The sequence below is a fragment of the Arvicanthis niloticus genome, chromosome 5 (genome assembly GCF_011762505.2).
Source record: "Arvicanthis niloticus isolate mArvNil1 chromosome 5, mArvNil1.pat.X, whole genome shotgun sequence".
Taxonomy (NCBI): domain Eukaryota; kingdom Metazoa; phylum Chordata; class Mammalia; order Rodentia; family Muridae; genus Arvicanthis; species Arvicanthis niloticus.
This window is the reverse complement of record NC_047662.1, coordinates 85,578,530-85,595,507: the sequence shown is the minus strand read 5'-3', so window position 1 is coordinate 85,595,507 and position 16,978 is coordinate 85,578,530. Positions and strand designations below refer to the sequence as shown.

The following is a 16,978-nucleotide window of genomic DNA, read 5'->3' as shown; positions in this document are numbered from 1 at the left end:
GGTCCCACGTTGCCTAGCAGAGTCACAACTTGGCACCAGTGCTCCAGTATCCTTATGCAACATAAAAATTTTCATTTTAAGTATATCTATATTACTAGTAGTTGTACCAAAATAAGAAAGAGTGGGATTTGGTAGATTTAATTCCTTAGTGTTAAGGTTTCTGTTAGAGTCTCATCTAACTTCAGAACAGTTAAATCTGAAAGTTAATTAATGAGAGACTGATACTCTTTATAAAATCTCTTATGGACAACATACAGAGCTTTGATTTAAAAGTAGCAGGTACAACAGGGTATGAATAAGGAAATTAGTTAGTTTTTTTTTTTCCTAGCAGCTTTCAATCTTGTTACATATTGCTATTCTGCCTCTCTCTCTTTCTCTTTCTCTCTCTCTCTCTTTCTTTCACACACACACACATACACACACATACACACACACACACACACACACACACACACACACACTTTATTTTTCCTTTCCACTTTTTAAAATTGTAGCCAAGGATGATCCTGAAGTTCTTATCCTTCTGCTTCCACTTCCCCAGTGCTAGGACTAAAAGAATGCACCATCATGTTGGAACACTTGGTGGCCAGGGCAACAGCTGAAAATGTGTGAATCATTGGCAACGCTTATGTGAAATACAACTTTATCACTATTATGTTTAAAAGCTTGAAATAAATCAACTAACAATTTTCCTTAATTACTTTCACATGCAGTCTTTTCTGTATATACCATAAAGAGACAGCAACCCTATTAGCAGACTATAACAGTTCAATTTTGTCATCATTTGCTAACTTTAGAGAATCAATTATTACATGATACTGACATACTTCTGAATCCTTTCAGTGGATCCCAACTTAACAGTACAGGAGCAATTCTACCTAATATGTTTAAATTCAGTTTTAAAAGTTCAACATCAACTGTTGAAACAGTAAAAAACTTATCATTTTAAGGTAGGATAGAATTTTGTAGTAAGGTCTAGAACCTGCTATCACTGAATTTGAAATCCTCCTGCTAAGGCTTCCTTAGGTAAGGTAACATTCTGAGGTATGACTCAACTATAAATATTGGTGCCACATACTCTAGGGTAAGAACACTGTTCTTACTGAAACCACAAAGATAAAAAGGCCCAAGACAAATGTTAAGGTTTGTGCACTTTAACAATCAACACTCAACTCATGGAGCCTTATCTAGCTACTAGATATACCAACATTCCAAGACAAAGTCCCAGTGACCCAAGACACGTGACACCCAAAGATCCATCTCTTAAAAAAAAATAACGAATGCTGTAAAGCTTAATATTTAACAAGATGGCAGAAAGTCAGTCTGTTCCTTCAGATATGGCTTTTGCCTCAGCTTTATACCACACACAAATGGTCTATAAGTTGACTAAATAACCTGTCCCTCTTACAGATAGATATAAAAGGCTCTGGCCCCTCAGTGGTATAAACCTTTCAGAAGCTTACCTGCTGCAGATACACCCAGTGAATGTAATCATTTCTCTACTCAGTTTTCCTCTGTCTTTTGGTACATTTATAGCCATGCATCATTAGCCTACCACTTATGTCCATGCATGGCAAAAATATTATGAGGCAGCCATACTTGCAAGAGGACAGATATAAGCTAATTCCTGTCTTCAAACAAAAAGTTTTCATCCAATACCAATTAGTTTACCAGACTTTAAGTATTTTTAAAATTGATATTCAGATTATCTACAAAATTTTTTCTGATTTTACTAAAGAAAAAAAGACCACTCAGTAAGTCAGTATTCATGGCTCTCATTTTGGTGCACAGTATGACTTTATTAAAATGTTTGTGTCTTGTAGGGCAGTGGTGGCATACACCTTTAATCTCAGTGTTCAAGAGGAAGGCAGGATCTCTGGGAGTTCAAGGCAAGCCTGGACTACAGATCAAGTTCCAGGACAGCCAGGACTATATAAAGAAACCTTGTCTCAAAAAAACCAAAACAACAAAAAATGTTTGTGTATCTTAAGTTGTGAGTGACTCACACTCACATTGTTGCAGTGGCGAATGCCTATAACATCAGAAGCATTCTGGAGGCAGAGGTGGAATTATCACAAGTTCAAACAAACCTGGATTTGAATTATTACAAAGAATGAATTTTTAAAGGTTTCTTTGGTTCTAGAGATACAACTTCTTACTAATATATGTGAGGTCCTGGGTCTAATTCCCAGTATGACGAAAGAAAAGTTTGTTCCACATTAATTACAAAGTGGAAATCATAAGGAAATTCAAGGTACTATTAATTTAACACACACATCCCAACCCCTACTCCCACCCTTCAGGACATAATGCTCTAGGAATCTAGGACAACCTAGAAGGAACATTAAAAGATGCATGAATCAAACAAGTCTAGTTGGGTAGGGTCTGTCAAGCATTGCAAGGACTGGATTAGATTCCTAGCAACACCCCTTAGGTCTGTATCTCTTGATGCATGACCTAAGAGCTCTAAAAATAAAGACAAACAGCACCCCCACACAGAAACTTCAGGGGTAAGTCGTGCTGTTTGCATATTTTCAGTGCTTCCAAGTTATTCTGAGTATGCTGGTTAATCTTGATTGTCAACTTCAAGACACTTATAATAGACTCATCTGGGAGATAAACCCTTGGGTGTAGTCTAGGAAGGCTTTCCAAAGAGGCTTTACTGACGTGGGAAGACCCACCCTGAACGTGGGCAGTATCTTTCCATGATCGAAACTTCCGGAACGAATAAAAAGGAAAAGTAGCATTCCTCTTTCTCTGCTTCCTGGCATGCCATGTGCATAGGCAGCTACTCATGCATTGCATCCTTATGGCAGCCAGAAATTGATTTGGGTGTCTTCCTTTATCACTCTTCACTTTAATTTCTGAGACAGAGCTCCTTGTTTTAGCTAGACTAGTTGGCCAGTGAGCTCCAAGGATTGTCGCTTCTCTTCCTCTTGCACCCTAACACTGGTTAACAGACACAGGCAATAAACAGACATGAGCAATCAAAACCAGGCCCTCATGTTTGCACACCAAGCACTACTAATCAAACTACATGTATCTCCCCAGCTTCTTCTCCAGTGACTCTAATGTGAGCTCAGAGTCACAAAGTTGGCATTAGTCTCAACTCCCATATCACTGTTTACATGTTTATATCAAAAAATTCTCTGCCTACAAAATCTTCCCAATTAATTATTTTAGGGTAGATGTACAACATACAACATGGTGGACCCATTCCTAAATTTCTTCAATATTATCTTTTTTCCTTAGCTGACTCTTTCCACTTCTCTTATTGAGTAAAATTCACAAATTTTTACTGTAAACAGTAGCACATAAGAACAATGAAGAAAAAAAAAGCTCACAGAAAGAAAACACAAGATTAGGTGTTCAAACTTACCATACACACCTGCAGAAGTAGAATTGTTCATGGTAGAAGGTCCGTTAATGACACCAGAAGAAAGAAGCTCATCAGATCCCCGCTGAAAAGCAAAATTAGTACTCAATAAAGCAAGTTTTAAAATAATGGTTTATATTTACTATTAAATTTACCAAAAGTGTTATTTTATTTAAGTATAAAGATATACTTAAGTAAAGTAAAAAGATTGGGAGCAAACTGTGTGGTAAGGAAAAAATTACAGCAGACGCCTATCAGTGTGTGAGAGTGTGAGTGTGTGTGTGTGTGTGTGTATGGCAAAACACTGGGGACATAATTTTGCAAATGCCTCTGACAATTCCAATCATTCAGTGTTTGAAGTGCTAAACTGTATTTAGGAGACTATATTCTGCCAGTTTTTATTTCCATGCAAATAATTTAACATTCTAAGAATCTTGACTTTCAATACTCATTTTTAAAAATAGAGCTACAAGGATACAATTTGTATCTATACTTGTCAAATTTTTTATAATTATTAATTTCCATTAGCATTAATCCCAAAAACTATCTTTGGTGTATACTATTTCTTAAGCAAATATGTTTTTAGAAATTTATTTCTTTAGGATAAGAGAGAAGTGTTTGTCTTCTGGTGCTGAGGATTTGACCATGCTGGGCAAACATGACTCAGCTCCAGCCTCAGACCTTGGCTTTTCTGAGATAAGAGTCTTGTTATATAGCCAAGACTGAGTGGTGATCTCTCTATGCTCTTGCCTGAGCCTTCTGAGTACAGGGACTGAAGGCTGAACCACCAGACCTGTTCAAGCAAGAGTTCTGTCCTATTTGAACATCTGAATACTCAATGATAAAATGTATCAGATAAGCACTTTCATTATAATCCTAATACAGATAACCAAGGTTATAAAAGGATAATAAATATGAAATAAAAGGCAAAACCAATCTACTTCAAATCGACCAATTTTGTTCATCCTGGTAATTTTTAAAAAAAATACGTATTTTGTTTCATTGGTGATAAAACTTAATCTTCAAATAACTATATACATTTTAGAATAATTCTACCACAAATACTTTATTTTCAATCTAAACTTATATGTTTCCTTGTGTAAATGTATGTTGTGGGAGCTGGGGGCCCATGGAGGTGTTAGATCCCCTGGAAATAGAGTTAGAGAGTGTTGTGAGCTGCCCACTGTGGGTGCTGGGAATGAACCTTTGGTTTTCTATAAAAGCAGCTCTTAAAGATCCTGAGGTAATTCTCCAGCCCCTACTACAAACATTTTGGCTCCCGCGGAAGGACTAACCTCCAAAGTATCTGAGTTACTACAAAAACAACTATTTAAACAAAAATGTTTTAAGCATCCAGAAATTACTAACCCTTTTACTCAAGTTTAACAAAGACACACCCAAAAAACAAAGGAATTAACCAACTAGGATGAAAGAAAAATTTCAAATCCCAACTCTCCTAAAAGATCAGGATTAAGGCACAGAAATTCCTAATTTCTGATATAAAGGTATTACTGTGCTTTTTGATCCAATAGTGAACAAACTTTGTATCTTGCTGTCTACCTGCAGATAAAGGTAAGGTTTTGAGTTTTAAATACAGTAGTAATTTGTCAGGTGGTGGTGTCACAGGCCTTTAATCCCAGCATTAGCATTTGGGATGCAGTCAGGCAGATCTCTGAGTTCAAGATCAGCCTGTTCTCCGGAGGGAGTTCAAGGACAGGTAGGACTATACAGGAAAATCTTATAACTTGAAAAGAATTATATTTATACACACACACACACAAAATATATCCAACATGATTTTAAAATAAGGAATTTGGCTAAAATATATTTTGCTAATATATCCTCTACACATTATGTGTCTTTAGTATCAGTGTGCTTCATGTCAAAATAAAGCGGGTTTGGTAAAAGGCTCTTAAAACCTGCCTTTGCTAAAATAAATAAATACATATATACATACATACATACATACATACACACACACACACACAAACAAACCAGACCAAAAAATAAAAGTAGAATAAAATTAAAAAATTAAAAAAAAAAAAAAAAAAAAAACAAGCATCAACTCTTCACTTGGGCCCACCAGGTAACTAAAAGCAGGATAAAATCCTGGTATCCCTCCTCTCATTTTGCAACTTTACACCTTAATTCTGCACCTAGGCACGTTAATCACTACCTAGGAAAAAGGTAGTACCTAACTAACCTCTTTATTTTACTTAAAGGTACAAGAAACAAATATAAGAGTACCTGAGGCACCTTATTGTCAGCTTTTTATAATGTCCTATTCCAGACCCCCACAAAATGTTGAAAGGTCTCCAATGTCCTAAACTTTCAATCATCAAGGAGTCCAGAAACAACAGAACCTCACACAACAAACTATAACTCAAATGAGGGTAACTGTCCATAATGGAAAGGCAGCACTCTCGAGTAGGATTAATCTGAGAAGCAGCCTGTCCCCTAGACTAAGAAGAACTCCTTCTGACCACCATGCAGAACCAGAAAACAATGAACAGACAAACTACACCTAGATCACCAGTGCTTAGCTCCACATACCTCTTGCCCATCCACCACCATGCTTCCTCTATCTAAATCTATTTTAGTACAACAAAGATGGACATGGACAGGGGACCCCTCTCTATGTTTCTCTTCCTAATGCATGCTAATTAAATTTTCTTTCTCTGCTTTTCACAATTACTCATTTCTTTCACTCACACAATTAGGACCAGTGGCTGGGCCTGTTGAGACAGTTCTAAAGTTCTTATTATCTGAGCAACTCTTTCAAGGAATGCTCTAAAAATGATCATGTTTAAATGTTAAAAAAAATACGTTTACATGGACTACAGACTAAAATGTAAAAAGAAAAATGATAAAAACTGCAGAAGACAATGGAATATAACTCTGGGATTATGGAGTAGGACACTATTTCTTACACGAGAAACAAAAAAATAACTAGATGTATGCCTGTAACCCCAGCACTCCAGAGGCTGAGGTGGGAGAATCAAGTTCCAGACCACCCCAAGGTACACAGAGAAACTATTTCAAACAACCAACAACAAAAAAGCATAAATGCAAAGAAAAAATACAGATACACACTTTAAGTTAACTTTTGTATTTAGAGTAAAAGAACAAGTGAAAGAAAATATGTTTGTATTGTATATAATCAACAAAGCATTTATAACCTTAAAAGTCTTTTTAAAAAACTTTAGAAAGTATATTGTACTCTCCCCCCCATGAGCAGGACTGAGAGACCTTGGTTGCCACAGCAAGGTCAAGTGACGGGATCTAGGTGGAGTTACCCACCTTGGCTGCCCGGAACACAGCAGAACTGCCCCTGGGCTTGCCTTGAGACATCTCCGGCCGTGACCTGGAATGGACTATGGATTATCCCACCCATCTGAAACCAGGAGGGGTTGTGGGTTGGGTCTTCCCCTTTAAATTGAGAGCTGAACATTAAAGCTTGAGGCCTTGATCAGAGAACTTTGTCTTGGCCTCATCTCTTCTCGCCCTCCTTCCCCTTTCATTCCCAGCCCCCCTTTCAGGTGAATCCAGTTAACTTGTGGCCGCGGGCGACTACAGTATATAAAAGACCAAAACACAAGAAATGAGAATAAGAGTTAAGATACAAATGAAAGAAAGTGAGCAGCATCTCACCAAGCAGCAGTAGACTGTGACTACTGTCTAGCACCTGTACTTTGTCCTGTCCTGTGAAAGGATCACCCTCCCCCATTCACATGGCCCCATGACTTGGAATGCTTGTCTTGGGAGAACAACTTCCTGCCTCACACTGAGCAGTTTTGTGATAGGCTTTGGCCTCTGGAGTATGGACACAACATTTAACCCAAGCATAGGATAGCCATTTTGTTGGGTTTATTTTCTTTGTTTTCACTCTATAACAAGAAAATGTCCCATATAAGAGGAAGCCTTTACTCTAACAGCCCAATTTCCAGCACAGGAATTAAGTAAAGCCACACACATTGTAAATAAACAGGAAATATTTTTCTAACATTATATGCAATCAACATAGGAAAACAAGTTTGCTCTTACTAGTTACTTCAGGACGTGTAGTAAGTTAAGACCCTAACAGAATACCATCATGTGAAGAAAGGTACCAAAATGGAGCATTGGGTAAGGCAGAGCAACAAAGCTCTTAGAATTAAACGGGACTTAGCTGGATGTGATTTAATGGGAATATACATTGGTACAACTTGTAACACTATTCAACCTATGAAAGCCAAAATATGAATATCTAAAGGATCCCTGTGATCTACTGCTATGTACACACCCAAGATATGCTTACTTATACACGATTAGATATAAGGATATTCCCAGAACATTATTCATACTAGAACAGCTGAAACAACAAAGTGTCATCAATTACAGAATAAATCTTTATAAATGCATGCAATTATTTATTAAAAACATAAACTACTATCCCACAGAACAAGGTAATCTTAAATATTAAGAGGTCAATCACAAAAGATATATATGTATATGTGTATATACATGTATGTGTGCAAGGGCGTCAGTTCTCTCCTTGAAGACAACAAGAATGTTTAGCAGGAGGAAATGGAATACATCATGGGTAAACAATTAACAGTATTGCCAAGGAGGTCTTAACAGAATGAAAACTGAGACATCATGTGGCAGGTGTGGAAGGGAGGCTAAGACTGCATCAACAGTCTCCTTAGAAACACATGGTCAGTTTACATAAGTACAGCAATTTCCTGTGGACTTGTTAGTGCTCTGACGATGTCAACACATAAATCAGCTTCATTTGCTTCAAGCATCAATTATTGAAGCTCCCTCCAACTGACAAACTAAATATACAGGGCCAACAAAGCAAAAGAATACTGTGATTAAGCAGTACAAATGTTTCATTATCAAATTTGATGGAACTGGTTTTATTTGCAACTCAAGAAAGAATATTAATGTGATTAAAAAAACAATCTGTCAATCAAGGAAAGCTATTGAAATAAAATGTAAGGTTTTTAAACTAAACCAAACTCTACATTCAGATCAGATATAACATGCACATGAAATTCTAGAATGTATCATTTCTTTTACCTATCAAGACCATAAGGAAACTATCAAAAAAGTTATAAATCTCTAGGATTCTTTCTTTAAATAACCCTTTGTCTTCTAAGTGCTAGGATTAAAGCATGCACCACCACTCTCCAGCTTGTTTCTACTATTTCTAAAGTTCTCTTGGTTTTACTTACCCCATTGTAGTCAGAGAAAACAAACTCTAATTTCAAGTTCTTCAATCTTTTAGATTTGTCTTGTAGCCTCTGTGTATCAGCATACAGAAGAATATACATTCTGCAGCCGCTGGGTGGCATGTTATTTAAATATCTGTCAGATCCACTTGTTCTGTAGTATACCTTATCTCTGATACTTCCCTGGTGATTTCTTTCTAGATATCTGTTCATTAAAATGAACATGGGATAAGTCCCAAACAACACTGTATTAAAGCCTACTCTTTTATAACTAGTGATATCTGCTGTATATAAAGGAGTGGCTACAGAAATAAATACCTATTTTTTTAAAGATAGATGATTGATTGATTGATTTCATATGTGTGAGCACACTGCCGCTATCTTCACACACACCAGAAGAGAGCAAAGGATCCTTTTCTAATGCATCTGAAAATAGCTACAGTGTACTCACATATATAAAATAAATAAATCTTAAAAAAAAAAAAAAAAAGAGTTGCCTTGGTCATGGTGTCTCTTCATAGCAATAAAACCCTAACTAAGACATTAGCAATCCTCCTGCCTCTGCCTCCGGGGATCTGCTAACAGGTGTGGTAGTCCATCTGTGAACTTTAATAGTGTACCTTTATTGTTTGTTTGTCAATTCAGCATTATCTCTTGATTCTCCCTACGGAAAAACAAAACTGTCAGAGGTAGTAATCTCCCTGCTTCTTCCCTTTACCTCTTTTATTATTATAATTGTCACATTCTGTCCTGCAATTACAGGCTCTGTCCACTCCTGTGGTGACTAAAGGCTGACTCAAAGTTGAAAATCAAGAAACAGCATTTTTTTAAACTATGTAATTATTATTAAGAAATCAAGTTCCTGATATAGTTCATTTTCTATTCTATAGTCCAGTATCACAACTTTACAGTTACTTGAAGACAGAAATGGTTCTGAGATTTAAGATCAAATGCATTATTACCGTCTTATTTAATTTCATAACACCATGCCAGTCTAATTTGGTCTGTTAACAACCAAAATTTCCTTACCCTGTTTGTTTCGATTTCCATGACATCTTTAGTTTGGGTTTTGCTTATAGTCTTGTCCTATATCATATCAACTTTTATTTCAAGCTTTCCATGATGGTGTTCACCCCACCAAGATATTCTTGTTCAAATCTATAATTACTGCTCTCTAACCATTCTAGACAACTGTTTAACAACATCTTTTGGCTCTTCTTCTGGGATGGCTCATTTTTTTTTTTAAAACCTTTCTCTCGAGTTCTTAATTTTTCATTTTGCTTAAGTGTATCCCTAGATAACTAAAAACAAGGTAAAGTTTCTAGGCACATGCATATGTGAGAATATTACCTATAAAAAAAGGCCATTTGACTGCAGTGCTGGGTTAAAATTATTTTCTAAAGAAAATTATAAAGTGCTCCTGTTTTCATTGAGGATGTAGTGAGACTACTAAGTTTCCAGTCTGACCTTCATTCAAATCAAACCTTCATTTCTTTAAAGCTCACTTCTTTCTCCCCAGAAGCTTTAAAATCAGGCCTTCACCTATAGAATTTGGAAGTTTCATGAATAACTTACCTAGGTGATGGTCTTTCATATTCATGGTACTAGGTAACCAATGGATCATGGGTCTACAGCATGAAATTAAGATACATGGCTTACTCTCAGGTCCAAATTTAACTTCTAGATATTTACAAAAGCTAGAAAAGAATGTATGTGTTCAAGAAATTAAGATACTAAAAGAGAGCCAGGCAGTGATACACACCTTTAATCCCAATACTCAGGAGGGAGAATCTCTAAATTTGAGGCCAGCCTGGTCTACAGAGCAAGTTCCAGGATAGCCAGAGCTGCACAGAGAAACCCTGTCTCAAAAAAGAAAAGAAAAACAAAAAGCTACTGAAAGACAGCACTGCATGTAAGCAGGTGAGCTTCAACACTGTATGTGAGGGTGACATAGACCAATTGATGCCTGCAGACTGAGATGGAAGAAACAAGAGTCTGGGTGAAAGGAAGTTTGAAGGAAGCCTTTAAAATAAAATATTCTTGCTGAAAAATATCCTCAAGTATACAGAGCCTCAAGACCTGCCACACAAGCACACATTGACTTCTTTAGAAAAATCATTCAAAAGAAAAGAGAAAAACAGCCAACAGTAATTCAAGAAATACCAAAATAGGGGCTGGAGAAACAGCTCCACTTAACTGCTCTTCCAGAGGACCTGGATATGAGTCCCAGAACCCACATGGCAGCTCACAACCCTGTGTAACTTCTGTCCTAGAGGATCTAGCCTCCATGAGCATCTAGGTAGTGCACATAGACACTCTTGCAAACAAAACACACATATAAAAGAATGATTTCTTAAGAAAAGAAAGAAAAACAAACCATGGGGAGATAGTTCAGTTGGTAAGGTGTGTGTGGTTCAGTCATGAAAATCTGAGTTTGGTTCCCCAGTACCAATAGAAAGGGTCTAGTATAGTACCTGTAATCCCAGAACTGACCATGGTAGAAACTGAAGGATCCCTGGGGCTTCCTGGCTAAACAGTCTAGCACAATAGCACAATTAGTGATTTCCAAGTTTGGTGATAGACTCTGCCAAGGTGGGGCTGGAGAGATGACTCAGCTGGTAAAGGTGTGAGCTTCACAAGCCTGGCAACTTGCATTATAGTCCCAGAACCCACATAAAGGTGAAAGTGAGAAACAACTCCACAAAGTAGTTATCCTCTAACCTCCACATGTGTGAGTACATGGGCACACACGTACTACACATGCACACACAATAAATAAAAATTTAAAAACAAAACAGAAAGCAATTGTGGAAGGAAACCCAACATATATTAACCTGACCTCCACACGTAAATTCATGAACACGGAAGCACATATCCATACCACATACACACAAAGATAGAGAACTTGATGGAGATATAAGCTCTCACACAGAGGCACATTATGTTCACACTCAACCCCTCCCTGCAATATACACATACATATACAAAATGAGGTATCTTGGTGAAGCACTTAGCATGAAAAAATAAAAAGAAAGCGATACCAATGAAAGATGAAAATCTATAGTATTATTTAAATTCTTAATAAATCCCTCTTAGAGACTAAGAAACTAAACATAAAAAATTATGACAAGAGAAAACAAGTGAGAGTCAGTAACCTGTGCTAACAGATACACTGAATGGAGACCCAGACACACAGCTAGGAATAAACACTTACAGAAGCAAACAGTTTGGGATTCAGTTATAATTAAGTGGTAGAGCATTTACCTCACATGCACAAAGAGGGGCAGCATAGTACAGACACTGTAGCAGCTTGGTAAGCTTATCTGCCCCAGATAATAAGAATCTTGAGTCAACTACTAAGCTATGCTGCTGCATGAACAAAAAGCAACCATACACAACTCAGAAAAGAGCCACTCTATTCTAGTAAAACTTGGACACTAAGATTTAGAATTCATCCATTTTTCACCTGTCATGAAATACTAATTTATTTTTTTAACACTCACATATATAAAAACTATTTTAGCTTACAAGATATGTAAAAGCAGATGACAGTGAGTAGTTAGATCTTCTGCCCTAGTTTGCCAATTCCTGTCTCAATTTCACCCAAAGGAATCTACTAAGACTATTTTTCTGAGAACAAGTAAGCAATAAGGAGGCCACAGTGCTACAAGGCCTGCACTCAGGACAGTGAAACAAGAGGATTGTACTCCAGGCTACTGGAACTAAACAGTGGAAGGAAAAAAGACAAGGCAAGAAGAAAGGAGGAAAATGAGGAAGAGAAAGAAAAATAATTAGAAATAGTAACAAAAGAATAAATTGTATTTAGAAATTAAAAAATTTAAAGTACTAAATAATCCATGGATTAAATAGAAAAATCAGAAAAACAAGAAACTGTTCTACCTATTTTGAAATAATGAAAATATTAATCAAAAATGTAAAACTTCCAAGCCATTTTCACAGCAACTTATAGAGGGTTTGTCTCAAAACTTGGGGGGGGTGGGGAGTAGCAGTGCTCAAACAAGCGGGAGCACATTCAGAACTTAAAAATAAGAATGGTAAGTAATGCTGGAGAGATGGCTCAGCAGTTAAGAGCACTGACTGCTCTTCCAGAGGTCCAGAGTTCAATTCCCAGCAACCACACGGTGGCTCACAACCACCTGTAATGGGATCCAATGTCCTCTTCTGGTGTGTCTGGAGACAGCTTCAGTGTATTCATATATGTGTATGAGTGGTAAGTAGCACTTGGAGCTTCCTGGCTCAGCTCCCAGCTAGGAAAGCTAAGAGGAATAAAGTATATTAAAAAAAATCTCTAAACTACTGACTATAAAAGAAAAGTTATGTGGCTTTACAGTTGATAAGAGTTAAGAGAGAAACAGACACGGAACAGGAGGAATGAGAAACAATGGAGAAATGTTCATTAAAGGGGGCTGGTGAGATGGCTCAGCAAGTTGAGTGCCACCCAATGATGCAAGCTGACACCTGAGTTCCTTCCCTGGCACCCTTGTAAGAGTAGAGGAAGACAACCAACTCAACAACACTGTCCTCTGACCTCAACATGCATACCCTATCACAGTAATAAATTGTTTTAAATCAACTAAATGGGTAAAGGATATATACATTATTTGTTCTATTCTTGTGATTGACCTTTAAATTTATAATTTAAAACAAAATGAAATTTATATTAGTGCATGCCTATGTATGGTGTGTATATGTATATACTACGTAGTTTTATGGCTAAACTAAGCCTCAAATTTCCCTGCAAGCAGTTCAGATACATTTGTTTCCATATGGTTATCCAGGTAGTCTGACACCATTTGTAGAAATAAGCTCAATGTAAATTTTAAAATGAAATTTAAATGTCCTAGAACAGCTGAAGCAGTTTTGATAAATAACCATTTACCAAGTGGTTATTCTTGCTATTATTAGGTGCATGTGATAATAACGTAAGAAGACACAAATAGAGCAGAAATAACCCAACTCACAAGTGATAAATTGATTTCAAACAATGATGTCCAGCAATTCAGCCTAGAAATTTCTCTCAACAAATGAGAAAATCTTTCTTTATATCCCCAGAATACACAGCTTTTGTTTTGTTTTGTTTTTGTTTTCAAATTCAGGGTTTCACCATGTAGGCTGAGCTGTCCTGAAACTCTCTATGTAGGCAAGACTGGCCCTAAACTCAAAGATTTCCTGCCTCTGTCTCCCAAGTGCTAGGATTAAAAAGGCATGTGCCACCACACCCAGCCCTAGAATATTTATCCAAAAAAAAAAAGAATCAAGCTGTTGGGCTCTCCTGTGAGGGATTTTTCCTAAACTGATCTGAAGCAGGAAGACCTACCATAACTGGGCCAGAGCAGTTTTCTTCTGACTGCTTGCCCTCACTGACAAATTCGTCTATTCTGTTGCTATGCCCAGTATTAAATACAACATAGAATGAAAACCAGCAGCTCTCTAGGAATCCACCCCACCCTTCCCCCAATACCAACCACCAGATTGGGACTGCAGGGACACCTAGCCTTCTGGACTAAACAAATATCAGATTCTCTACCTTTCTGTCATGTTACAACCATTGTTGGACTACCCAGTCCATATCTGTAAGCCAACTGAATAAATTCATTCTATCAGTTGTTCCTTTAGAGACCCCTGACTAATGCATTCATACACTAATGTGTAAACTACTTTATCCAAAGAAGAGCACTTCCTCAAACTCTATCCCCTGCAAGCCTTCCTGACTCACCTATGGGGGTGTGGGGAATTTAAAACAGCATAGAATGAGAACATATGTCCATTAAAAGCTGAAATGTAAGGACATACAAAATTCATCCCTCCTCACAATCTTACCATGTCACAGGGCTCCGCTGTAACAACAATGGATTACAGCTGAAAGAGGTGCAGGGTCTGTCTTTAAATAAAGGACTCAAGTAAGAACAATAGGGACACTGAAGCTTTGGGCACTAAAGAACGTACCAAACCCAACCCAACACCTAGACAGATTACCATAGAACCCATCCCACAAGGACCTCTTGGCTCTAAATTTCTGTTCTGATATATTATATCTGGCTTTCCATAAGTAAAAGTCACTTTAAGAAATAAATATATATAAACACAAACAGTTATTAAACCCTTGAACAGAATCATGCAGGATAAAAGTCTTTGGGGTTTTTTTGTTTTTGAAACAGGGTTTCTTACCTGCCTTTTGCCTCCCCAGTGCTGGGATTAAAGACACACACTACCACGTCCAGCTAGGACAAAAACCTTTAAAACTAGATGCCATGGTGTATATACACAGACACAAATGTAACAAAAATTTAAATCTGTGATAGGTTCATTAATAGACTAGGTATTACTGAAAAAAAAAAATCAATAAACTTGAAGGTATTTCAACAGGGGCTATAGGCACAAGCTCAGTCAGTACTGAAATGCACGGCCAGCCCCAGTACTGCAGAGGGTAAAGAAAAGGACTTCAGTAGACATTTCCCAAAATGAAATACTGAGTGAAAATAAACAACAAAACTTCAGAACATCCAATAATGTGGGACAATTTCAAGTTAAATAACAGACACAAAAGGGGAAAAACAATATATGTGTGTATATGCATATGTGTATATAATGCAGATACATGGAAGGGAGGAAACAGTGATATAATTTAACCTTAAGAATTTTTTAAACAGTTTTTAAAATGTAACAATGAGAAAAGGTTAACAATAGGGCTCCTTAGTGCATTCTATATACCCAGCTACAGGGGAAACTAAAGTAGAAAGATCCAAAAGCCATTTTAAGGCCATAATATGTAACATAACAAAACACACACACACACACACACACACACACACACACACACACACGGAAAGGGAGAGGCAGAGGAGAGGAAAGGAGAGAAGAAAAGAGAGAAGGGGGGAGAAATGGAAAGAAAAAAGTAACAAAGGCTTGCAATTTTCCATAATTAGTGATTTGTATCAAACTACAAATTACAACTCCAGGAAGCTAAGAGATTAGCAATGTAGATAAAAACAAAAATTAAACTTATACTTTCAGCATATTGTTCAAACTATAGAAAACTAGACAAAGAAAACCTTTGAGGAAGGAAAACTAAGAGTAAGAGGTCTATACATACAGAGCGTTAAGAAAAACAATTACAAGGTTCCATCAGAAGCATAATAAAAAGACTGAACTACTTAAAGTGTTAGAGAAAGGGAGGAAAGAGCCAATGCCAAATTCTTAGTACACAAAGTACATTTCACAGTAAAGGAATTAACTATGCCAGGGGCTGCAGGTATACAGAGCCTAGCTACAGAATGTCCAAGGCCCTCTAATCCCCAACATTGCCTCCTCACAACCCAGTATGATTTGATGTAACAAAACTAAGAGACTCTGTTAGCAGGATGTCTATAAGAAAAGTTAAAAAAAGTTACCTGGGGAAGCAGAAGTTCATTCTAATTATTGAACAGGGAGTTGGATCTACATGAAGGAAATCAATAAACAGGTAAAATAAAATCTTTTAATTTCATTGAGCTATCAGTGGTAGAAAGATGGCTCAGTAAGAATGTTTATTTCTCTTGCAGAGGACCTGTATTCTGTTCCCAGTATATACATGGCAACTCACAACAGCCTATAATTCCAGTTCCATGGGATCTACTACCTTCTTTTGATCTCCATTGGCTCTTGCACAAACATGGTACACAAACTCACACTTAGACATGCACACATAAAATATTTTGGATATAATTATGCTATAGCTACATAATATAATAACATCTCTAAAGTATAGGATGATAATGCATATGCTTAAGGAAAATGAAGGGTAGTGAGGTCATAAATGACAGAAAACTGAGACTGCTGTTTTATTGTACATATGGTACACATGAAGCACTAGAGTAATTTTGAATGTTATACTTATGTGACATATAAATGCATATGTTAACTACAAGGCAACATATAAAGAATGTTTACATAATATAAAACTAACTAATACACTGAGTGAGAAAATATGAATCAAATACATGTTCAACTAACATAGGAGAAGGGACTAGATGTGGTGGAGAATTTCTATAACTCCAGCTACTCTGAAGGTTAACAGAGGAAGATTCAAAGTTGGAGACCAGCCTGAAACTTAGCAATATTTCATTTCAAAAGCAAAACAAAAAAGAAACAAAAATCAGAAGAAACCAAGAACAAGTGCAATGAACAAAAAGTTATGAAGATGGCAGATGTGACAGTTGGTGAGCACTGTCAATCTTTCTGGATTTGAAAGCACCTAGAATACATACTTTTAGCGTGTGTAGGAGGGTGTGTCCAGAAGTTTAACTGAGGTGAAAAAAATATCCTGAATATGATTAGAATCATCTCAGGTACTGGAATCCCAGACTTTAGAAAAGAGAAAAAGAAG

At 36.9% G+C, this 16,978-nt stretch overlaps 1 protein-coding gene across 5 annotated transcripts in view; it reads right to left on the bottom strand.

Moving 5' to 3' along the window:
* The window catches only part of Ptbp3 (polypyrimidine tract binding protein 3), a 79,195-nt gene that overhangs the window by 52,243 nt on the left and 9,974 nt on the right, over positions 1 to 16,978 (bottom strand). For 3 of the 5 annotated variants that reach the window (XM_034502243.2, XM_076934884.1, XM_076934886.1), the window contains one exon: positions 3,380 to 3,461. In XM_034502243.2, the coding sequence (XP_034358134.1) occupies positions 3,380 to 3,410 (31 nt within the window). In that variant the 5' untranslated portion in view covers positions 3,411 to 3,461. The remainder of the gene's footprint in view (positions 1 to 3,379; positions 3,462 to 16,978) is intronic. The other 2 variants (XM_034502244.2, XM_076934885.1) reach the window with 1 other exon arrangement.